The sequence below is a fragment of the Lissotriton vulgaris genome, chromosome 5, assembly GCF_964263255.1.
Source record: "Lissotriton vulgaris chromosome 5, aLisVul1.2, whole genome shotgun sequence".
NCBI classification, from domain to species: Eukaryota; Metazoa; Chordata; class Amphibia; order Caudata; family Salamandridae; genus Lissotriton; species Lissotriton vulgaris.
Window position 1 is genome coordinate 1,933,932,029 of NC_141693.1, and position 26,095 is coordinate 1,933,958,123.

Genomic DNA, 26,095 nt, shown 5'->3' on the forward strand with positions numbered 1-26,095 from the left:
GTAGTGAGTTTAGGATTTTGTTTTAAGTTAGTTCTGTGAATCGGGCCCATTGAGTCAAAAAATATTGTTTACCACAATGTTGTGCTCCCATACATATAATCATTAATAGTAATGGAGTGACCCAGTATCCCTCAGAGCCTGGGAACTCTAGTGGTATGCAAAAACAATTGGTTCTGTAGGGAACTGTGTTTCTTTCACAACAGACATTACTTAATACACATATATTTTCTGTAGGTCTGATGACTCAATCATGCTTTGATATGGACCATAAATTATATGACACCGACAACCAAAACTAAGAATCTTATGGTATATTAAATGAGTACTGGAAAGGATAATAAATTACAATAACTTATATAATAACACAGGACTGTTAAGGGACATACACAATGAAAAAATAAGGACTGAAGACATATACAAAAATGTAAAACACATTCAAATCATGGACTTAAAACATACACAAATTACAATGATACATAAATTATTCATTTTCGGGGTATCCTGTAGGAACAGATGCCTGTTCAAGTCAGTGTCCTATCAATAATTACACGTGGAACAAGCTTGGCTGGTTTGCAGGAATACCAAAGAATATAGTCGACGGTTCGACCCTTTTATGTGTGTGAACCCTAATCATCACGTCGGGTCTTTATCTGGACTGTGCCCGAATAACAGTCTGTAGTGACAACAAGTAGTAGCCTCAATACTTCTCATCAGATTCGCACCTTCAATGAGGTGTTGAATAATCCACTGAAGAAACAGCAAAAAAAAAGTTATACCAGGAGTATACTGCGAGCTCATAGAGTAGCTCTGAGATGCATCGGTGATTTCCGGAGATCCAGTTAGGATTCTCTGTAAGGGAAAGAATGAATCCACTCTCCTACAACGCTGGAGCCGTCAATGGAAAGTCCTTTCCATTCCTTCGTCTCAGAGCTACTCTATGAGCTAGCTGAATACACCCTGATATAATGTTTTCCCAGTTTCTTCAGTGGATTATTCAACACCTCACTGAAGTTGCGAATCTGATAAGAAATATTGAGGCTACAACTTGTTGTCACTACAGGGGGTCATATATATAATATAATTATAAAAATATATAATTTTGTATTATATTATTGTTTTTAATATTTTAATGTTATTACTATGTACAGTAACCAACGACTATTATTTAAAACTTATCGGAGGATATAAAATACGATCATGATATTTCTAAAAAGAGCCCAGTGCCCTGTATTTAATGTTTTAAATTATTACGAATATCAAACGTTGGGCACCTTCACCCCCGCAGGTAGAGGAGTGGAAAGGAGATCTTGATTGGTGCCAGAGGGCCGAAGAACCGTGTATAAAAGTAGGGGATGTGTCAAAAAATAGGACAAAGTGTGGCTATCGTGGTGAAGGTATAGAGGGCTGGGAGCGGGGGACTAGTGATGTGACAGGAGATAGCACACATGCCGATTTATTCATGAATATGTTGTCCCTGATTCTCTGTGTTTGATAACTGATGTACTTCTGGCAATGCTTTTGTATGGTATGGTCTCTCGAGCTTTGTTAATAAATAAAAAAAAAGATAAAAAAAAGAATAATAAACGTTAAGAGTGTCCATAAAATGTTGTTAGTTTTGTGCTATGGACATAACGTCCAGGTTTTTAGGAAGGGGGAGAAAGTGCAAGGCGCTATGTAAGACGTGCGCGGCTGTCGGGCATCTGGGCTGCTTGTACTCGAGGCCCTAGGATTGTTATTTGGAGGTATTGTGCAGGCTCCTCTGGACCGGCTGGTTAGCCCTTGTGCCGTTTTGGAACTTAAAGTACTTGACAAAAAGGGGCATCAGAGAGTTCTTCTGGGCTGGTTTACCGTCCCAGCCCCACTGGGTAAGGCCCACGAAGATGGTTCAGGAAGATAAAAGAAACAAAGCAGCCATCTTGTGGTGTGCCAGGCTTTTCATGTAGCCCATGCTGTAGACAATGGGGACTGTCTGCAGTCCCTGGGGGATAGAAGGAGCGTCGATAATGCTCTTCGACAGCGGCCAAAGTCACCCTGTAGAGGCGTTGAGGAGTGCAAAATGGTTGGAGTCTTTGAATTTTACCAGTCTGGCTAGGGACCTTGGTGTGTTGTCAGTGGATCACAGATCCGAAGTCTCTCTGCACTGTCTAATGCCGTTAGCCCGGAAAAGAGGACATAGCAGTTGGTGATGAGCATCAGCAAGTTTAGAGCAGCAGCAGACAGATGGAGGCAAGATTCTCTGAGATAATTACATAGCCTGCATGTGGTTGCCTCAGCCCAATGCCCCCCGGAGGGGTTCGAGTCCAAGATTGGCAAGGCAATGAGCCTCATGTAGAAGATTTTCCTGTGTGCCTGGACCAAGTGTGCATGTTTTAAGTAGCGCTGGGCCTTCCCCGGGATGTAGGATGCGTTCAATGACTCCGTGGTGGGGCTAGCCCAAAGCCTTTCTATGTCTTGCGTAAATTATATCTGCAAGACCTGCCTGACAATATATTCATTGATGGTACTTGCCTCTCTTAAACTTCTTTCATGGTGCCCCTGCTGATGACTTGCAATGTCAAGGAACACAGAGTTACATACGTTACCATGACAGATAAAGCGAGACAAAGTCCAATATGCTGTACAATACAACCTCTGTTTTCTTGACAAAGCTATCTTTGTCAATCTTGCCAATGATGAGAAAGCTAATTTTGAAGAAGTTTTCACTATTGAGAAAGCAGAGATCATTGTTTTAGTCACCAGTTAAGATCAAGACACCTTCTTCATTTGTGTAGGTGGCTATGAGGGTGAAGATGAGGCAGAATACATTCTTAAGCACTGACTTCACATCTTGCATTTAAATTAACATAACAACGGCTTATCTTGTTTGCACAGAACTTTAGGGTACAGCCCAGTCTGTTCTTTGACGCCAATTTAAAAAAAACAGTGGCATTCGTGGAAAACTATACGCAATTGTCCCACTAACAGTCCAAAAGTATGACGAATGTGAGTGCATGGATGCAAAATCTTACATTTGATTTTATTTGTTATGAGTAGGTGTAGGTCAGCATGGGTAACTTCTGTTTGGCAGAGACCCTGGAATGTAAAATCCAACGTTTCTCACACTCCAGCACACCTCATCGTGGAACTAAAGAAAGCTGACCACATCTCCTTCACTGAAAGAACTCCTCCTCTGGCTCCCCCTCAAGGCTTCATACCCACCTGCATCACCTATAAAGTGATCAGAAACACAATGTAACCACCTCAGGTGGACAACGCCAGACCAGTAGCTAAGATATGGACAGACTGGAGAGAAAATGTGGGGAAAAGAAAGAACCAGAAGGCAGCCCTTCTTTGTCTGCCCCCCAGAATATGAAATATTATACCTACTGACAACAGGAGTTCAAGAAAAAGTTGAAACCACTTCTCTTCAAGGAACAGGCTCCCACCAGACAATACAGCTCATCCTGCTCTCTTCTCAGCAAAGTTCATGAACAGCAGTCCATGGACTCTTTCCTTTTGTTCAGACTCTGTTGCTACTTAGCTTGGTTGCTGCTACGCCACAGAATCTTTTTTTGTGTTTTATTATTTAACTGTACTTGGTAAAGAAATGCAGTTTATCAAACAGCCCTGAAATCTAAATGTGTGGTGGTCTAGTCACTTTTTATTCAAGGTTTTCTGTAGATGAAACAGAAAGACTAAACGTTGCATCGACATCTGACTATGGTGACCTCAACACTCTTCATTTGGTATGTACATAAATTACTTACAACCATCGTCACATCTAGCGTTTTCTCCTGACCACTTTCCATTCGGTAAGCATGTCCGGTTAGCAGAGTTGAGGAGTTTGTAGCTCTCAAAACACTCAAACTGCAGAATGTCCCCAATGCGATAGACGTTTTGCCTGGGGAAGTATGCACCATTTTCAAAATCCACAGGCGTCGGGCACCGGACTTCTACATTTAGGAAGAACATTGAGAGCATGATTAACATGATAAAGAATTTTTTTTAACTTATTTTTTCATAACAATGTCTGTAGCAGTATTTTTCCATCATATGTAACAAGCTTAAAATGTCTTAACTGTTGTCAGGCCTGAGGCCTGGGCATGAGCCCTCCCCTGCATTGGGGATTAAAACTAAACAGTGTGAACTTGAGAGAGACACTTTAAAGCGAATGTATGATGTTACAACACATACATTTACAATGCATGCCTTTACAGCGCAGTATTTACATCGCAACATCCTTTACAACACATTATTTTACATAGCATGCCATTACATTGCATTTTCAGAAACTACCTTTAAAAGCATTCCATTACATCGCATTATACCTTTACAATGCATACCATTACAATGCATACAATTACATTGCTATTTAGGTAAGTGTTGGATAGTATAGGGGTAACAAGTACTATTCTAACTCCAGTGAGTGCAACAGTAGGGTACGTGTTGGATAGTGTAGGGGTAAACATTACTATTCTAACTCCAGTGAGTGCAACAGTAGGGTAAGTGTTGGATAGTGTAAGGGTACTATGCGTTGTAATGGTATGCGTTATATTGACTTGCGATGTAATGCCTGCGTTGTAGTGACATGCATTGTAATGACATGCATTGTAGTGACATGCAATGTAATGGCTGCGTTGTAATGACATGCAATGTAAAGGATGTTGTGATGTAATGACTGCTATGTACATACAGGTAGTGCTATGTAATGACTGCGTTGTGAAGGTTGTTTTCCCTTTAAAGCTGCTGATGATTTTATGGACAAGTCGCTGAGGAGGGGAGTTAAAGTAGTCTATTAATCTTGAGAGTGAAATCAGGCTATTCCTCATATGTTTATTAACCTCCAGGTGCTCAATCATCCTCAAAATATGGTGCTATGGTGCCCATGAAGAGGTACAGGCATTCTATGTTTTGGGGTGCATGCAGGGTGAAGGCGTGGAGAGGCTAGTGGGAGTTCAATGCAGTGTGTGCTACCCTGGATTCTATACATGTGTAAATATTATATTGTGGATTCTATTTTTGTATGGTTGCGTGGTCTAAGACGGGTGAGGAGCTGATGGTGGGCAGGGAATGAATATACACTGTAGATGAGTATCACATTTGTATGTGTATGTGCACACAATGCAGACAGAGATTAAGGGCTTGATTTTGATGTTGGTGGAATTGGCCGGATTCCGACTGGCCGATGGGCTCTCTCAACCCGTCGCAAGTCAGCCAGAATGACCGGCTGGTTTTACTTTAGGCAGTCGGAATGTAAACCGAAGAGCCCTTTACGATGCGGCTCGGAATGCTACGGACATCAGTTGCAGCCTTCCGCCCCACATAGTAATCAGCCCCTAAGTTGTTGTTAAGCAGTGAATAACTAAACAGAGGAAAGGTAAACAGAATAATATGCTATTGGATCTAATGCTGAGGTTCAGCTTAGCTCAAACTTTAAGGAATTTAGTAGCAAGTGGAAGTGAGTCCAGGTTCTCTATATTATATTATTTGCCCTGAAGAAGTCTTTAGTGACTAGACGCGTACGCGTTGGCTACGGTCGTTTTAAGAAGAAATTAAAAAAAGAAAACTGAAACAAGACCTGCTGAATGGATTTGAAACTTCTTTTCAGTAAATACTATATTTGGTGGACACTGATTGGAGTGCTAGATCATATTGTTTTGCTTAAAATTTGTAGGATATCATATCCTGGGAGGTTTAGGGTAATTTGAGCCTCAGATCCTTAGCACCCTAAGAGTAAGACTGACTATAACCCCACTGAATGATAAGTGCAGTCGCATTGCCTCATACCTCGTTTTTCTTTGTGTTTGCATACCTTTACGATTATTCACTGGCGGATGGGAAAAGGTGGCATGAGATTTGTGAAAGGCTGTTGGTGTTACTGTATCTTTGGTGTCAATCTCTGTCTTGCTATCACCATGAATGAATGAATGAAATTAAACTAATGCAAACATCTATTCAACAGAGTGCCTTGGCGCAGTAGCCAGGGGTTGGAAATTAGATAACCATTGTTCAAACCTGATTAAAAAAAACCATTTCCAGCCTTTTTTTAAAGGCTGATTGATTGGAGACGGCACACAAATCAAATTGGAGCTTGTTCCAGATAGTGGCACCTAGAAAGCGAAAGATCTGCCTCCTGTTATAGAATATAGTATTCTAGGAATCACAGCCAATACATTTTTGGCAGATCTCAGATTTCGGGTAGGAGAATGGAAGCTGAACCTGGCTCTGAGGTACACAGCCCCAGACTGATTGTTACAAGGCCACACGTTTCAACACCAGCACCTTGAACACAATTCTTTTCCTAATCTGAAGCCAGTGCAGAGCTCACGAATGTGGGCATATGTGCACTCTCAAAGGCAGTTTCAAAAGGAGGCGTGCGGCCACGTTCTGTGCCACCTGCAATCTCTCTAGGGGGTATTTCGACAGGCCCAGGTAAAGCACATTACCATAGTCAAGTCTTGATGTAATAGGAGCCTACATGACCGCTTTTTTGCATAGGAAGACAGTAGGTGTAGCAACGTTTTCAGTGAGTGTAAAACCCCAAAGTATGAACCCACAGCTGATTTTATTTTTGGCTTAAATGACAGATGGACATCAAATTCCACACCCAGGATCCTTACAATGCCATCCTGAGAGCCTGGTAGAGAGGCATTTTCAGGACAGAAGGTCTGGCAATTGTTTAGTAGGATGCTGCCTAAAAGTAGAATGTCTGTCTTCTCAGCATTACACAAATGCTGATGTATTGCCGTTCAGTGAAAGACTGCTGTTAGACAGATTTTAATCAGATTCCCAGAGAGCTCTTTGTCCTTGCCACATGAGAACAGAAGCTGGCTATCAACAGCATATGAAATAACGTTGGCACCTAGGGATACTTTTAACTGAGCAAGAGGGAAAAGATCAGCCGCAGCAGCTGGAGGTAAGAGCGGTGAGGCAGGGTGGGGGGTTTCGAGGGACGACCATGAGGGGAAATGAATTATTTATTTAATTTTCCCTTGTGGTTATCTCTTGAAATCTCCCCGGACCTCATCGATTTTACCTGCAGTGGCCGAGGAAACCTGGGGAACTCTCAGTCAGCTCATGAGGCTCTGATGAATTGGATGGAATCCAGATCTGCTAAATGCGTCTCTAAAAATTGGGAAAATCAGTTTAGGGGCTGACCCACTATTCCAACTGACTGCAAGCGCTAGAGGAGCCTGGAATGGGGAACTGTGTCAAAGGCTGATGATAAGTCTAGCGTTATCGGCACCGCCTTTCCTCGTCCACCCAATGTGCCTTTGATGTATTCGCTAACCTCCAAGAGACCAGCCTCAGTACTATAGTGGTTCTAAACCTTGACTGGCTGGGGATGGAGCAACATATTGGATTCCAGATACCTGTAGAGTTGAAGATTAACATGCTTCTCTAGTATCTTGGAAAGTGCTGGGAGCAGAGATATTGGCCTGTAATTTGACAAAATCCAAGGTTCGGCTGAGAGTTCGTTTAGTAAAGGCAACATTTTTGCTTGCTTCCAAGAGCTTGGAACCTCAGCTGACTCTAACGAAGAGTTTAGTACCTTATTTACAAGAGGGTTAATTACAGATGCACTTAGCGCACACACATTGGACTGGTCAGAGAAGAGCAAAATTTTAGAGTACTTAGCGCCGTCAGGAAGCTCTCCAATGAGATAGGCTTAAAGTTAGATAGTGATACCTTGATAGGTTGAAAGCCAGAGCTCGGTATTATATCAGAAATCTCCTCATTTGGTAGTAAGCTGGAGGTGGGACTAGCCTAATTAGACAGACTTTTTGACTGAAAATAGGCTAGTGGAAGGTTGGTTAGAGTCAATAAAAGGTATAGGTGCTAAAAACATTTTCACTATGGTAAAGATTTCTCTTGTTTTGTTTTCGGAACCCATGATTTTAGGACCAAAGGAACGCAGTTTTTGTATCAGCGCAATACTTTTTTGGTGTCAGTTCATAATTATCCTTATCTTTCGGGTTATACTTTTCTCCATTGTCTTTCTAGAGCTCTGCATTTTTTTATTCTCTATAAGGCTGCTCAAGAACCAGGGACTAGAGGCCGTAGTTGTTTTCGATCAGGCAGTAAGAGACAGAGCTAATTTTTACATAGCGTTCTTGGTCCAGTCATCTACTGTTCGAACATCAGCTTCCACCTGACCAGCCAAAGAAGGAGCACAGTCTTCCAAAATACAATTAAATGTGTCCTGTTGTGGTCAGGGGGTCCGAAGGGTGGCTATGGGCTTGAACGGGGACCAACCAAGAACATTTTTATAAAGAAAGGATTAGACCGAACTTGAGGCTATGAATCCTCTACCATCAGAGACATAATGAAAAATAGCTGGTCAATTACATGACCAGCTTGATGAGTGGGACTGAATATATATTGAGTGAGATCAAAAGACATCATCAATTTCTTTAGTTCAACTACCTCTCAATTTCAATTTCAATCTTTATTATGTTTTGGAACTCCTTAGAGGTCCACATAAGAAAAGAGTACAATACAAAAATACCATTCACAGTGAGGGTAGACTAATCATAACAATTACTAGAACACAAAGTGACACATTGATAAGCATGCCAATATTCAAAAAATTTCTAGAAAACATTAAAAAAAATTAAAAATATAGAAGCAAAATCTCTCATTAGGGGGACTATATAAGGCACTCATAAAAGAATTCGCATTTACAATTCCCATTTGCAGACATATTTGTCTTAACCATTTGCTGCGATAAGGACGCAGCGCTGGGCATATAAAAAGTACACGTATTCGATCTTGAATAGATTGATGACAAAAATTGCAAATTGCAGATACTCCATACCATTTGAACAAAAGATTATTTAGGGGTAACAAATCTTGTCTCAATAGAAACCAAAATCTCCGAATACCATGAGGTAAATTCCAAGTAACTTAGGGTTGGACGGATTTTCTTGCGAATGAATCAGGAAGAAAATTAACACCCTTCTTAGCAAAGATTGAAGTAAAGTCTAGTCTATAGCTAAGATCCCAAGTAGCTTCTTTCAGGACAGACTTTAGCTGGGATACAGGAAGAGAAAAGAGAGTACTCTCTTCCAGCTGCAAGAGGGATACAGCTTTTCTAAAGTTGTTAACAATTAGGGAGTGTTCCCCTAGACTTCCCAGTAGTTCAGTCTTTAGGAGGAACCTCATAGTCCCCTCTTCTCCTCTGGCTATGCTTGCGACCCAACGTACCACAGCTGCCAGGCCCTGCACCCAGCTGCTGCGCAAGCCAAACTCAAGTCTGCAAGCTGCCACGGAGCAGGCAGAACTGACGGTGGATATGCTTCTTAGCAATTTTCCCTCCACCTTATTTAAGAAATCCCAGTGCTTAATATCAATTAGTTCTAAACCATATAGAAGGGTGGAAGGGACTTTTGCCCTAAAGACCTCCAATAAGTGTGAAAAATGCCTTCTTCCCAATGCCGAGTACAGTGCACTTAAGCTTCTCCCTTCGGCTAAGGCCTTCCGGGCACTGTTATCGGTATGGGGTTTAGCGCTTAGATTATCACAAATTAATTTTCCAAGGAAAACATAACTCTTTACTACCTCCAGTTTGTCATCTCCCACAGACCAGGTAAAGTTCCTGAATTTATGTTTTTTCCGGCCTGTGATGCACATAATTTTGCTCTTGGATGCATTAATTTTTAAAAAATGAGCAACAGCATACTGATGTAGAGCAAGGAGGCGTTTGGCGAGACCTTTGGGCATAAGATCCATTATTATGATGTCATCCGCATATAAAATACATGAAATGTGTTTTCCGCCCAAGATTGGAGCTATACCATCGCAGGAGGAGAGAGAAGCAGGTAAATCAGCAATATATAACGAAAAAAGTAACGGGGCAAGAAGACAGCCTTGCTTAAGGCCATTACATGAGGGGATAATCTTGGAGAGCCCCCTATCTCCTCCTTGCAGGATCTGACACCAGGTGTCTGTATGTAGCAACTGGATCATATCTAGAAGATAAGGCGGCATTCCCATAGCAGAGAGCTTTCTCCACAGCAATGAACGGTCAACCTTGTCAAATGCTGTGGAGAAGTCTATAAAGGCCGCATAAACTCTTCCGCCACATACCCCTATATATTTATCTATAATTGTCTGAATAGCGGAAAGCTTATCCAGCGTTCCGTGACCCTTACGAAAGCCTACTTGTTCTAAGGGTAAGATTTGTTTTTGCGCCACCCAATCATTAATTAGGGATAATAAACATTTACAAAACACTTTCCCAATAGCGTCTAGGAGAGCTATTTGGCGATAGTTAATGGGTAAGTTTCTATCGCCCTTTTTGAACATAGGAACCAAAATACTCCCCTTCCAGGATGCTGGAATAAATTTTTTGATGTAACAAATCCTAAAAAGGGGAAATAGGATTTTACTCCAGGATACTGGATTTTGTTTCAAGACTGATATCGGGAGTTTATCAGGACCCATGGCACCTGATGGACGCATGTCCCTTATAGCCAATTCTATAGATAGTTCTGAGGGGTATTCAGTTATAGAAGTAGTATCTTCCTCAATTCCCCTAAGTTTCACATGCAGATCATTCTTAGCAAACAGACTTAAGATGTAATTGACCCAGGTTTGTTCGGAGATAGGGATTGGAAGTGGGCGCACTCTAGAACCACATCCCTCCCCAATGAGGGTCCAGAATTGTCTAGAGTTCCCATGAACAGCGGCTTCCCGCAATCCAATCCATAACAGGTCCTCTTTTTCTCTTTTCATTCTTTTCTTTATCCTGCTTCTCCTCCTTTTAAGAAGAGATATTTTCTGAGATCTTTCTATTGCACCACATATATATTGTTCCCTCACCAATTTATTTATTTCCTTATTAAGGGAAACAACTGCTTTAGGGAGGGTGTTTTTTTTCCTAATTAAATTCGATTTTTTAACGGCAGAGATGATCTCCTTTATGAAAGCATCAAAAGAGGACTGTTCCTCCCCCTGCCAATTGCTTAAATTGGATAGTGTTTTTTCAAGAAGAGGTTCCAAACCCTTCATAGCTTTATAATCCCAGAAACATCTTCCTGTTTTTTGGAAGGTGACCACATCCCTATCAAACGCCCAGGTGTCAGAATTGGGGGGCTCTAGAAAAAGCGTTAGTATAATAACATTATGGTCACTAAGGGTAGTGTCCATAACAACCAAATCCCTTAAGAGAGAGAAAATAGGGTAGTCAACAATTATATAGTCTAAAATTGATTTGCTATTGAAGGAGCTATGAGTATAGTTTGCAGGAACATCGGATGGGAGCCTACCATTAACTATAAGTCCCTCCGTGCTATATAGTTCTTCCAGCAGCAATTTACCCCGTTTGTTTGTTTTTATGTTATCTGGAAAGAGGGCTTGGGGTATCAATAAAACCTCCTCTTTTTCTTTATTCCTGAATAGCTCCAAACTGTGATTGGAGACTTTACAATTTAAGTCACCAACTAACACAAAATTAGAGAGAGGAGCTATTTTTTTAATTTGTCTAATAAAAATAAAAATTTTCTTCATCAAAATATTAAAGGGATCACCTGGCGGAATATAGGCATTTATTATAACAAGGGGGTGTCTCGCCCCAGTTTTATCTAAGTTGGAGAGAGTCACTGCCTGAAAAAGGTTACTGGGATCTATATGGTGAGAGAAACTCCACTTTATTGTATTGGATAATAGGCAAGCAATTCCCCCTTTTGCATGACCTCTACTAGAGGGGGTTGCCGCCACCTCCAATACATAGTAGTCCTTCGCTATGTTCAATTTGTCAATACGAAAGAAAGGGAAGTGAGGCGCATGTCGCCTCAACCAAACGCACTGTCAAATATGCCTCTTTGGCAAACGTGTATATATTTTAATCCAATGTTTATCATTAATTATTCAAGTTTCATGCGATGTCCATAGTCTTTATCATTTTTACTCCAATATAAATCCCCATCAGGAAGTGAACGCCATTTTTCAAAATCTTCTATTGTTCAAACTGTGAGTGCTGTTTTCGGGTGGGTGCTATCCCATGGGTTGGGCAACAGTAAAATACAAATATTAAATGATTTGGGACACAGCTGTGAGGGATTTAAAAGCGGGAGCAACTGCTATTCGAGTGTTTGACTCTCGGTATTGATGTGATGAGAAAGAGGTTTTTTAAAGACTCGTGGCAGGTAGGAACGCTCAAATGAATTACATAAATGTTTAAAATATAATACAGAGCCAAATCCATGGACTCTTTAGAAAATAGATTTTATGAAAGTGAGGAATGCAAATGCATTTCAAAACGAGTGTTTATTGAGAGGGTTCTATCAAAGATTAGCGAGGTTTCAACAGCATGGTGATGTTTTAGAGTGACTATATGGGGTGTTAGAGAAAGTGAAGACATGTTAGCATACGATGATTATGATGAATTAAGGTACACACAATATGGATGAATTTTAATGTATTCTTTTTTTGATTGTAATTTGTAGTGACCCCTGACGAAAGGCACTGTGATGCCTGAAATGCATTGGGTTTTTTCGAATAAACACTGCTACTGATGAACTACGCTTCTGTCATGTTCCTACAAGAGGCCATTGAGGCACAGTTTGAACAATAAAAGATTTTGAAAAATGGCGTTCACTTCCTGATGGGGATTTATATTGGAGTAAAAATGATAAAGACTATGGACATCGCATGAAACTTGAATAATTAATGATAAACATTGGATTAAAATATATACACGTTTGCCAAAGAGGCATATTTGACAGTGCGTTTGGTTGAGGCGACATGCGCCTCACTTCCCTTTCTTTCATGATGACGCAGGTGCCACCTGGGCAAGGCACCTTTACCAAAGCTGCACGCATATAATGAAAAACTCTGGTTGACCCACGTTTAAATTTGAGTGCATCCCAAATCATTTAATATTTACAATTTGTCAATACACCAGGTTTCCTGGATGCAGATTATATCGGCATTCAAAGAAAAAAGATATGACAATTTTTCAGGATTGTTATTGATGCCCGCAGCATTCCAGGAGATAACAGAAAAGATACTGCTAAAGGGGAGAGAACAGTCTAGGATTGTCCGTCATCTTAGTCGCCAGGGCACCAGGTAACTAATTCCATTGCTGTTCATTTTCAGTTATACCCCTATTTATTGTTATTGGGGGAGGAATAACATGTGTTACTATCCTTTTTGTTTTTGAGACACAAATTTTTAAATCATCAAAAAGTTGAGAGAGACCAACCTGACCCAATCCCCTATGATGGCCATTCACAATATGATTATCAACACATGTGGCGTTAAATGGCACCACGTCAATCCCCTGACTCTGGAAAATTTCTGCTTTATTTAATATAAGATTCACTATCAGGTTTGAATAGAACCTTACCCTAGTAAATGACGTAGACCCTGATCCCAATATTGTTACTAGGTCAATGTCGCTTGATTTAATTAATTTTAATCCCTCGATGTCTTTACAGCATTTCAGCAAAAAAGATCTATTCAGGCTTAAATCAATATCAAATAGTGGGATGAAGTCCAAAAGCAGAGAGTCAGTTCGGGTTTCCATAGATTTATAAACAGAGTTTTGACCTAAGACTGCCCCCTCTGCCCGTGTATGGAAAGAAGGGGCAGAAGGATTTAAAGAAGTGGAAACCACGGGGACAGAGCTTCTTTCTTCTACCGCTAAGTGGTGGGTCATAAATTTTTCTTTTTCTACACCTTGTTCTATTGAATTTAATTTAGAACAATTCATTATAATTTCATCAGAATTAACGGGAGGCCCCAAAAATTCAGAAGATGACCTAATTGAGTCATGCCTCAGAGAACCATTATCATTGTCATTCTGAACCTCAGCAAAGGAGGATTTAAAGGAAACTTGGGGATTCTCAAAGAGAATTTGTCTCTGCCTCCTCTTTTTAAATCTACGGAGAGACTTCCTCTTTTTTTTCCCCTTATGCTTTCCATGTTTTTCCACTTTTTCCTCCAATTCCGGCCCCTTAAAGTCTAGATCAAAAATAGGATATAATGCCTTTTCGGCATTAGCATTTGGCAGTACAATATTATTTTCCTCAGAAACAATATCTGGAATGGAATCACTTATACAATTATAAGCAGATGTTTTCAAAATAGGACACAAGTCCTTCACTACGGGTGCAACCAGTATGTTCTCAGTTAGCAGACAAGGTGTATTAGCCAGAAGATTATTGGGAGGTATAGTAATAGGAGAATCCGGGCCACAGCTCCTTTCACAGGTTTTTGATAATAATGCCTTTAAAATTTGGGTAACGGAATCCAATACACAATCCGAGCTACCCACAAATTTATTCAGTAGCGTCAGAATTGAAGATAGCAAATATTCCAAGGAGAGTAAAAATTCAGATATGGGTTTCTCTGATAGTTTCAGGCTAGGATCATTAATAAGCTCAATCCCTGTTATATTGAGCATTGGAGTTTTAGACATATTTGACTGAAGGGAAGGATCTTGTGAATTGAAAGAGGGGGTACTGCTAAAGAGATGAAGACCAGAAGGTGTAGCACCCTTTGGGGTCTTTACAGCTTCTAGTAATGCCCTAGGTACATCACCCAAATAACGTTCGCAAAACACTGGGTCAATATCCAGAGGCTGTGAGTCTTCGTTTATATCCTCCCTCAACTTAGAGAGGGAAAGTATCCCATTTTGCAAGACATTTGCAGATGTTAATGAAGTCTTGATATTTTTGGGATTATCTGAACTGGAAATTAAACATTTATCATTCTCCAAAGGTAAAGCAGTAGTAGATTGGAAAGGGGCGACCACTCGGTCCCCCCGAACGTATGGTGGGGTGCCCTGATCCCCCCGGGAAACCATTTTGGGCGGGAGGCGTGTCTCTGCTGGTATGCCCGAAGCGGCGTAGCCGGGCCGCACCTTTTTCCCGCCCAAGAGGGGTTGCCCTAGACACCTACACCGTTGGCCACGCCCTGTAGGCAGACCGGAGGAGGGTACACGCCCTCCCGAAGAAGAATAAAAGGAGCAACAATCCAAAGAAGCGTCCTCTTGTTCCTGTGCTTGGAAGCTGCACCTCCTCGTTGCACGTGAGCCCTCGACGGAACAAGGTGCCAATTTTGAGAACTTGTAATTTTGTGCTTCTCTTTCAGCGCTTCCGAATCTTTGGATCCAGGACCTCGTCGAGCAACAAGGTTCGAATATCCGACAACGATGCCTGGCAAGAAGGTTGGAAAGAAGCCTGGAACCGAACAGATGCTTCGCATGCTGATGAAGGACATGGCGAGCATGAAAAAACAGATGGCGGCAATGAGCAATACGGGTAAACCGAAGAAAGTCATCGGACCAGCATTGCCGGGAGTAGTCCCCGCTGGGAGAGGTAAAAGGCCCGCAAAACACAAGGGTCTTGACTCGTTACTCAGCACGGCTGAGCCAAACTGAACTAGAAAGCAACACAAGCGCCTTGCTGAGAAAGGTTATTTGCAAACAAAGATGAATCTAACTGGTGTTCAGAATAAAGCGTAAACAACCTGCTGAATCATTTAGCAACTGGAAATGTATTCCTCTTTTCAAAAAATATTTTTGTTTATACGTGACACAATGTTTTTAGTGCATGGAAAGGACGACAGTTTTTTTATATATATATGTACAGTGAACAGCAATTACAAGTGAAAAAATTATTTACACACTCTCAACATTCATGGCCTTCCAATCATACGAAACACTTGCATACACAAAAATCAGTAAAACAATACCAACAACAGTTAGGTACAAAAATACAAAAGTACATGAAACCACGTATCGGTCATAAATCAGTCGGATAAATCCCTTGGTGTTTTTAGAGAAATAATCCTAAAGTCTTTTCAACTGAATTTCTGAAAAGGAGTATTCTTCTTAGAAAGGTTGATACATGGGCTGATTTATAACGCAAAAGATGTAGACCAGATACGTAGGCAAGGTGGTCAACGCGTTTCGAACCCGTATGAATAATAGGGTTCTCCTCAGGACCTGTACTGGTTCTGTGGAAATAATCAAGAAATGGGGTGCTTAGTCTAGCGAGCTATTTTAGAAGAGAGAGACACTCGCCCTGAGTCAAACCAAAGCCTACCTTAAGCAATTGAACCAGAGTCACATAATTCAAGACTAGGGAAGTCAAAGTTTTCAAAGATTTCACCGTGGTGTGCATACAGGGGCTGTGAATAAAAGAAATAAAACAAGCGCGCTTAGTTTCAAACCTAAAGTGTCTTTCCTAACTGCGGGGTGCGGGGTTGGATGTTTACCTGCACTGACGTCAGCGGTTGTTTTGACGTTTAGTCCATGCTTCTGGTGTTCCGCGCGGCGGGCATAATTTGCGCCTCTGCTTCACTGTAAATGAAGCATGAAAGGGGGGACCTAAGGTTAGGTTTGAGATACTATTTGCGTAGCCAGAGGAGAGCGGTCATCGTGAAAGCTACATACCGGGTGAGACAACGGGTCCTTCGACCTCGGAGTCGTGCTGCAGAGTGGATCAGGGCTGCAGAGCTGTTTAGACTGGTACTTCCTGGTTGAAAAGACTCTCAGAGGCTTCTGGGACTTGTAGTTCACTTCATAGCGAGTCTACGGGTCTGGGTAGTTCAAGTGTTGGTTTTGTATATCTCTGACATCTCGTTCAATCCTCGCAAGGCAGTGTTGAACTTCATTATTAGTAATGCCTCACGTTGGGCTAATTTGGCATCCAAATCTCCGCCCCTGGGATCTTTTTCAATTTTCGACAATACTGTCCATCTTTAGTCCGATTGTTTATGTTTCATGTTTGTCCAATGATTGACAAATGGGGCGTTTTCTACGCCTCTCCTTATCTGAGATTTATGCTGAGTGATCCTGCTCCTTACTTCTTGTGTGGTCTTACCTATATAGACCAAAGGGCACGGGCAGATGATGGCGTAGACAACATTTTTAGTTTTGCAATTTGTAAATGCTTCGTGCTTCCAATAAATGTTTTCAAATGTGAAGACAGAGTCCTCAATGGTTTCATCGCAGCATATGCACGTGCCGCATTTGTGGTGACCTTTGGTGGGAGGTAGTCCAAACAGACTTTGTATGGTGGGTGGTTTAGCCGGAGGGAGGGCAGCTCTTATGATATGATTAGCAATGCTTTTTTCTTTTTTGAAAGCAAACAACGGAGGGGCTGACAGATCTTCATGCAGATTTTTGAGTAGATGCCAATTGGAGAGAATTAGTTTTTTGTATTGGTTCGCCGCTGGGCAAAAGGTAGAGACGCATACCATTCTTCTGAGGTCTTGTTTCACTTTCTTTTCAAGTAGGACCTCTCTGGGAGTCCACCATGCTCTTTTGAGGGAATTTTTTAAGAGTTTTTTGGGGTATCCTCTAAGTGTCAGGCGTTCTTTTAAATGGCCTGCATGTTTGAAATATTCCTCCTTGGTGGAACAATTCCGTCGAATCCTAAGGAATTGTCCATAGGGCAAGTTCTCTTTAAGGTTTCTCGGGTGGTTGCTGGTGAAGTGTAGCGCTTTATTTCTATCAGATGGTTTGCGAAATAACGTTGTACTGAGTCCCTGTGCTTGTGGTTGAATTTCCACGTCCAGAAATGTGATAGATTCCTTTGATGATGTGGCTGAAAATCGGATATCGGCTGTTCTTGAGTTAAGCCATTCCGCAAACTTATTCAGATCTTCTTGGTTTCCTGTCCAGATTAAAAATAGATCATCTATATAGCGCATATAGTTGGAAATATAATGGCCATATGGATTGTTGTTATAGATGAATTTTTCTTCGAATAGCCCCATGAACATTATCGCCAGCTCGGGGGCAAAGGGACAGCCCATCGCTATCCCTTTTATTTGAAAAAAGAACTCTGAATCAAAAGTAAAAAAGTTCTTTTGTAGTGTCAGGCGAGCTAGGTCGAGGATGAAATTGGTTGGGACTCTCATTGGTCGTTCACGATTTTCCAGAAAAAAGGTTAGGGTTTCAAGTGCCTGTTCCTGCGGAATCTGAGTGTATAAGGACACTACGTCTAGTGTCACTAGCAGTTGATTCTCGCTGTTGAATTTAATCGACGCAATTCGGTTAAGGAACGCCGTGGTGTCTTTCAAATGGGCTGGGATGGTCTCAATAAAGGGTTTGAGGAAGAAGTCGATGTACTTCGCCACCGGTTCAAAAAGTGAGTCACAGACGGATATAATTGGCCGACCCGGGGGGTTGATCTCATCTTTATGCATTTTGGGGAGAACATAGAACACCGGGGTTCTGGGGCTTTTATTCTGTAAAAATATGAGTTCCTTGGGCCCTACAAATCCTTGATCGAATCCTTTCTGGATTATGTCAAACATCTGGTTTTTTATGTCTAGAGTGGGATCTTTGCCGATCCGCCTGTAGCAGTTTTGGTCATTGAGTTGACGGAGGACTTCATTCTTATATTTGTTGACATCCCATACAACAATTGCTCCGCCTTTATCGGCCTGTTTAACCACGATGTTATTATCATTCTTAATGGTTGATAAGGCTTCCTTCTCTGCTTTTGTGAGGTTGTATTTCACAAAGGTTTTCTTTTTTTCTAGGGCAGAAATTCCTGAAAGTACAGTTCGTTCAAATGTAATAACTTCCTTGGGGATATTTGGTCCTTTTGGGCAGAACGATGATTTCTTTCTTAGTCCTGTCGCCTCTTCTGTTTGAACTTCTTCAGATCCTTGAAAAAAGGTTTTCAGGCGAATTTTTCGACAAAATTCTAGTGTCTCCAATTTCATTTTAACATAGTCCGTGGGGCGTGATGGAACAAAATTGAGGCCTTTTGTTAAAATGGATCTTTCGGCTGGAGTAAGAGTTCTGTTAGAAAGGTTGAAGATGGGGGATTTGGTTAGTTCTTGTAAAACTTCTGGCGTGTTCTCATTTCCCATGGTTGGGTGAAGCGGGTCCTGCCGCGGGGTTTCGGTTGACCGCGTCCTAAAAAAGGCTGTTGATTTTGCTGCTGTTGATATTGGCCTGGTCGGTTGTCCGTTCTGTTTTGGTATTGGCGATTAGTATTATCAGGCTCACTCCCGGATGAAGAAGTTGTGTCAGAAAATGTGATGAATTTTTGACGAGATCTTCCTTGGTTGCCCTGTAAATATCGACGTGAGTCGGCCCGTGTGTAAAAATCCTTATTTAAGTAAGGGTAAGCAGATTCCAACGAAAAACTCTTTTTGTCAATTTCAAATTTGTTGCTTTTCTGAGCAACTGTAACGTCTTTAAATTCTGAAATTTCTTTATCTATTTTCTCCAGAAGTGTTTTTGAGTCTGAGATTAGTTGGTTGTTTTCAATCTCTCTCTGGAGGGTGGATATTTCTTCCAGTTCTTTGACTGAAATCCTGTGTGCCGTTTCGATGGTTAGGACCATAAGGTCCCGGCTACACTTAGTTTCAATTCCGCTGAAATCCTTTTTATAATCTGGGTCTTCTGTGAAAATGACAGGAATGTTACGGACAATTAGTCCTGCTGGGATGGTTCCGGCTCGAAGGTGTTGAAGTAAAAAGTGGCCGTGTAGATCCGTCCGGATCTGTTTTTTGCGTAACCGAGTGAGTTTGTCCGACTCGTTTTGTGTATTGGCTGTAACGCTATGGGTTGCTGAGGCAAACACTGGGGGGTCTCTCATTAAGTTCTGTATATGTTCCTCGCTAAAGGAAACTGTATCTTTCTCGGCCATAACAAAAAGAAAGTTTGAGAATAAATAAGAAGTGCGTGAAGGAATAATAGTGAAGTGAAAGTGACCAAGCACAAGAGCCCGACAGCTGGGCACAACACAAGTTCTGACGTAAATAATTAATTTACTCTCTTAATTTCTATGCAGGTAAGTACTTAATCAATAATAACTCAATCGGAAAGAAAGAAAACAGAGTCCGTGGTGTTAGAGTTCTTAGGGGTTTTATTCCTCAAAAAGGAATGGTCTAGACCAGGATATCATGTTCTGACCACCACAGGGGTGTCAGAAGGGATAGAGCGCTACATTTTATTACATTACATAGCTTATATACTTAATTCATGTCATAGGAAACAGTCATAATGGGCGTAACAGCTGAGAGAAGACAAGATAACAGTATACACGTGTTACAAGTACGTGATCAGAAGGCGTGAACTAGAGGTGTGTGCTAGAAACGTCACAGGTAGGTGTCACAAAGGGGTGGCACTAACAGAAATGTTGCAATGTCAGCAGAAATCGGAAGCTTGGATGCGCGCGCAGCTGCATGACGTGTGATTGACGTGAAGCTGGAGGGTGCAGGGGGCTTGACATTTGCACCGACGGAAAGAGACAGAAGTCTGGCATGTCAGATCAACTTGTGCTTCTATCATATCTGATATCTGGTGTTTAGGAACTAAGCTATCTGGGCGGAAAGGTCTCGAGGGCAGAAGCTATTCTATACTGACTGTGAGTGCGTGCATAAGCGCCTGAGTGTCTGTATGAGAAGCGTGGGGGCATGGGCCTTCCATGGGAGCATGGCAACAAGGGCTATGAATTACTTGAATTAGTTGCATAGAGACAGGTCGGCCCCTTGGCTCTGCAGCTGAGGGGAATGTTTACTGAAGCTAGCAGGCAGGAATGTATTTTCGGGGAGCGGAACAGATAACTCGAAGGTTATAGTCAATCTTGGCAGACAGCAGGCTGAGCTGAGCGCGAGGGGCCGCGCTGAAAGTAAGTCAGAGTTCACGGGTACAGAGGCAGCCTGGGCAGAGGCCCTTGGAGTCAGAAGCCAGAAAAGAGGCTCGGTGGCAGAAATTCAGGGCCTACTCAGCTAGAGCTGAAAAACGTAGAAGTACACTACAAAAAGACGTTGGCATAGCATACTTAGGAACGGGCTATCCAACCCATTCAGGGTGGGTCTGAAAGAGGACATGTTGACGTTGGACGCAAATGTATTTGCGTCTTCATAGCTGGTACAGGAGGGAAGTTACATGCACTTTAACTCGTACATGGAGACGGTGGGGTACGCGCTAGGGAACACAACTTGACCATAAAATTTACATTTCCTCATTCCCTCCTTGTTCCCTACGGACCCTTCATGATATATCAATCATCATAAATTGATCAGTTTGTTCTTGCAGCATCATTTGCTCATCTTTCTTTCTTTGACGGTTTGAGAGGAAACTGGAATGTTCAATGCACGATGTGGCACACAGTCCACATATCGCCGGCCCACACTGTAGGCACAGGCAGCAGCTGAATACTATGACAAGGCCAAAACCTAGGAAGGATAGGATCTTCCATCCCCAAGCAGTTAACGTTGTCCAGAACCAACCGGACCAAGTCCAGGTGCCTGGATTCTGATGTATCTGATTTGCAATTTTATGCAGACGGGTAATAGCTTGATAGACAGATGGCGCGTTTTGTGGGATGAAAACGCAGCAACTTGACCCGATGACCTTACAGGCTCCACCTCTATCTGCCAAGATGACGTCAATAACAAGACGATTTTGAAGGACAACAACCCGCATAGCAGATTGCTCCTCTGTTAAGTTACCTAAGGCGGAGGCAGTTTCATGTACTACAGCTTCAAGTGTTCTAGTTAATCTACGTATTAATTTACTGTTTTGGACAGGTCCTAAAAAGAAAAAGAATCCCTTATTAAAATCGGTGTACTGTTCCCATGCCGTTTCTGTGTAGTCGACAAGTGGGATATCTCTTCTGGGTCTATTCTTTACTATATTTGTATTTCTATGGTAATCAGGGGGAGCTAGAAAAACAGGTGGCAGAAGGAATGCAATATAACAGGTACCATCCCAATCTGGAGGCAGACGTATGTATGCGGTATGACCACAAACAAAATAGGAGTGACTGATAGCTTTGAAGGACGATTTACCATGATCACTGAATTCGACCACAGTAGTGCATTTACTATGACCTAAGTGTACTGAACCTTTCTTTCGGACACATAATTCACCAGTGACTGGTAATACTAGCATATGGGGCAGGACTGGTGCAGCCTCGGATTCGACAGTAAGGATCATAAGGCTAATTGTGTAGTTACCTAATCCATATACTTCATTTTCTAGATCAGTTCCTATTCGAGTGGGGAGTCCCTCCTTATCAGGGTAACAGACGTCGAGCAGGACTAAGTTCAAGTTTCCCCAAACCCAGCCCCCATCGAAAACAGCAATATCAGGATCTAAGGAATTAATTATTTTAAACCATGCACCACAGGAGCCATTGTGAGTGAACGGGTACGGAAAAAGGGGCAGAGCTCCCTTGTAATTCTGGTAGGGAGGGAGTCGGCCACATATCCAGCAGTCTGTAGCATTGTTAGTCTGATGGGAATGGTGTAACATACTAATGAATGTATTGTTGCGCAGCGCAAGTCTGTAAGAGAGTTCGTGTGGCGGTAACTCACTAAAAGAATGTTCAGCAGAAACATTGTAAACAGATTGTTCACGCCTGAAAATAGGCCAGTAGATAGGTAGCAGAATGCTAGCAACAATAACTAAGATACTCAGAATAAACATTATTAATAGTGTCACTATACAGTGACTACGGAGTGATTTACAATATGCACTTTTCTTAACTTGTCTCTCTCTCTCTCTATCTCGATCTAGGGGATACATGTCAGAAACTATTTAACCGATTCACCTAGGGGAGGACTTAAACAATTAAACTGTCTGACTTGCTAGATCGGAGTTTGGACCTGTACTCCTCTTGGGGAGTTTTTTCTCGTTCGGTAACTGTAAAGTCTTTTGGCTCAACACAGTCTTTGGTGGGGGTGGACGAGTCTCGGTCTGGTTTCAGTTCATGAAATTTTTTCACATGACTCGTATGGACCCACCCCTTTCTCCCTTCGATCTTCACGGCGGTCCTCGTGGTGAGAAGGACGGTCTTCGGGGATTTCCAGCGGGGCTCCAGTGGACTCTTCCTGTCGAAATTTCGCACCAATACTAGGTCCCCAGGACGGACCTCGTGCGGCTTTACATCAGTGTTGTCAGGGAAGGCAGCGGCAACCTGTGAACGACATGATTGGAGTGCAGACATCAAGGAGGCAAGGTAATCTGTCAACATGTTACAATCAACATCAGTGATCTTTTTCGGAATGGGCGTCCCCCACATATTCTGTGGTCTGCCAAAAACCACTTCGTACGGGGATAGCCCTGATCTCGAGTGGGCGACCATCCTCATGTAGAATAGTGCCACTGGCAGGGCGACTATCCAGTCGACCCCTTTCTCCTGACATATTTTTGCAAGGCGTATCTTTAGTGTCTGGTTATGCCTCTCTACAAGGCCTGCGGCTTCAGGGTGTCGGACACAATGAAACTTCCACTGATATCCTAGCAGTAAAGAAACTTGTTTCATTAGCTCGGACGAGAAGGGTTGTCCGTTATCTGAGTACACGACACAAGGCAAACCGTATTGTGGGAAGAATTCACGAACCAACTGCTTGGCAGTGGTCGGAGCAGTATAGTCTGAGACTGGGTATGCTTCGGTCCAGCGGGACAGAGCACAAACAACTACAAGGACATACTTGAATCCTCGACAACGGTTCATCTGGATATAATCCATTTGGAGGACTTCAAAAGGGTGATCGGGGGGATGAAATCCACCTTGCTCTACAGGGACGCTTTTACCTGGATTGAACTGACAACAGATCATGCAAGTACGCACTTTCTGTTTTGAGGCCGCTCGTAAGTGTTTATTATTCCAAAGATTTTGTAAACTGTCTAACATCGCTTTCTCTCCTAGATGTGCTGGGCTATGTGCTGTATTAATCATGACTTGAACCATAGAGTCAGGGAGAAACCATGTAGATTTTCCCTTCGTCATCCAACCTTGATCTGTCTGGATCCCTCCTAGTTCAATCCATCTCTTTATTTCTTCTGGGGTAGCATGTGCCTGAATATCAATTACATCTAGAGCGGGATCCTTGACTGCCATACACTTTGTCGGTACTATTGTCTTTGTCACATCAGTTGTCTGGGTGTGAGTCAGTGCTGTATGTTTTGCTGTCTGGTCTGCCAGGTCGTTACCCTGGGAAACAGAATCTGTGACCTTAGTATGTGCTTTACACTTCATGACTGATATTCCTGAAGGCAAATGTATTGCTTCTAACAGTGCTTGAATGAGGGGACCGTGTTGTATCTTGGCACCGTGGGAGGTCAAAAAACCTCTTTCTTGCCATAACATGCCGAAGTCGTGTACGACTCCGAACGCATAACGGGAATCAGTGTATATGTTGACATTTCTGTTCTTGGCTAGTATACAAGCTCGGGTCAGAGCGATGAGCTCTGCTGCTTGAGCGGACAGTGTGTCAATACGATGTGTTTCTTTAACTCCAGTTTCAGTGGTCACTGCATACGCGGCCACTAATTCTCCTGTATTTGTTCTCAGGCATGAACCGTCCACATAAAGTGTCAGGTCTGGGTTTGTCAGTGGAACATCTGTTAAATCTCGTCTAATCTTTGTTACTGCATTAATGATTTCTATACAATCATGCGGGGCTGGATCTGTCATAATTGTAGGTAACAGTGTTGCGGGGTTCAGAATACTGCAGCGCCTGATTTCTATGTGTGGCTGGAATAACGTTAATTCATAACCTGTCAGTCGTGCTATAGTCAAGTGCTGAGTCTGGGTTCTGTTTAACAGAACCTCTACAGAGTGTGGAACTTGTACTGTTAATTGATGGCCTAAAACAATTGAATCGCTCTGTCTGATGGCTAGTGCTGTTGCTGCTACTGACTTCAAGCACGCAGGGAGTGCCTGGGCTACTGAATCCAATGTACTTGAGAAATAAGCGCAAGGTTTATGTGAACCTGCTTGATCTTGAGTGAGGACAGACAATGCTGTACCATCACGTTCTGTAACAAAAAGTGTAAACGGTTTGCTGTAACATGGTGTCGCTAAAACTGGTGCTTGGCATAAGGCTTTCTTTAATTCTTCAAAAGCTTGTGTGTGTTCCTGAGTCCAAGGGAGGGCAGTCGAAGTCGCTGCCTCCTGTGTCGTTAACTGGATGAGTGGTTTAGCTAGAAATGCATATTGAGGAATCCATTGTCTGCAGTATGAGGTGAGGCCTATGAAGGCCCGCACTTCCTTTTGTGTCTGGGGTTGTGGCATATTTACAATTAACTGAATGCGATCGGGAGTGAGCTGTCTCCCCACTTTGGACAGCAAGTGACCCAAGTACACAACTTGCTGAACACAGAATTGTAGCTTCGAAGGAGACACCTTGTGTCCCTTGTCGGCCAGAAAATGTAAAACTGTCAGTGATGCTTGTTCACATTCGGGCTCACTTCGTGCGGTGATCAGTAGATCATCGACGTATTGCAGTAAAGCGGTGTTAACTGGCATTTGAATACAATCTAGTTGTCTTTTCAGTGCTTGACTGTAGATGCTGGGGCTTTCTGTGAATCCTTGAGGTGCGCGTGAAAATTTGAAGCTGCGTCCATTTAAACTGAATCCGAAGAGATATTGGCTCTCTGGATCAATAGGCACGCTGAAGAAGGCGTTCTTGAGGTCAATTACAGTAAAGAACGTCGCTTCTGAATCAATAGCAGTCAATAGGGATGAGATGTCGGGAACCACAGGGTACTGTGGTATAATGCATTTATTCAGTTCTCGAAGATCAATCACCAGCCGATATACTGGCGGTGCATTGGGATCGGTACGTTTAAGAATCGGAATGATCGGTGAATTACAGACATTGGAGTCGGTCTCTACGACCACTCCTTGGGCAATGAGCTCTTCAATGATTTTCAGTAAAGCCACTACAGCATCGGGTGGTAACTTGTATTGTCTGATTCTCGGTAAAACAACACCTGCCTTGAGTGTAACGCGGTATGGGGTGATATGCATGCAACCTACATCAGTTGGGCCTTTTGCCCACAAGTAATCTGGCACATTTTTCAATCTGACATCGAATTCTCGCAAAACATAATGACCCTTGAAATCCCGTAGAAAGAGTCTAACTCCCTCCGGGGAACAGCAGATTATAGCTCCTAGAGCCTTCAATGTTTTAATTCCTAACAGATTTTCCGGACATGATTTTGTAAGTAACAAGTCTGTAACACGTGATAATGGACCCACAGCCAGGGGGACTGGTTCTGATACCTCATTTACAATAGGCTGTCCTGAAAAACCAAGGGAAACATTCTGTGAGCCTGAGAGGGGTACCCCTGGGACTTCATCATGGCTGATCGTAGTGCGACTTGCCCCTGTGTCAATTA

General features: G+C 42.4%; 1 protein-coding gene across 1 annotated transcript in view; it reads right to left on the bottom strand.

Moving 5' to 3' along the window:
* The window catches only part of LOC147717787 (complement factor B-like), a 590,914-nt gene that overhangs the window by 497,593 nt on the left and 67,226 nt on the right, over positions 1 to 26,095 (bottom strand). The window contains exon 3 of the mRNA XM_086924575.1: positions 3,747 to 3,932. Within this exon, the coding sequence (XP_086780701.1) occupies positions 3,747 to 3,932 (186 nt within the window). The remainder of the gene's footprint in view (positions 1 to 3,746; positions 3,933 to 26,095) is intronic.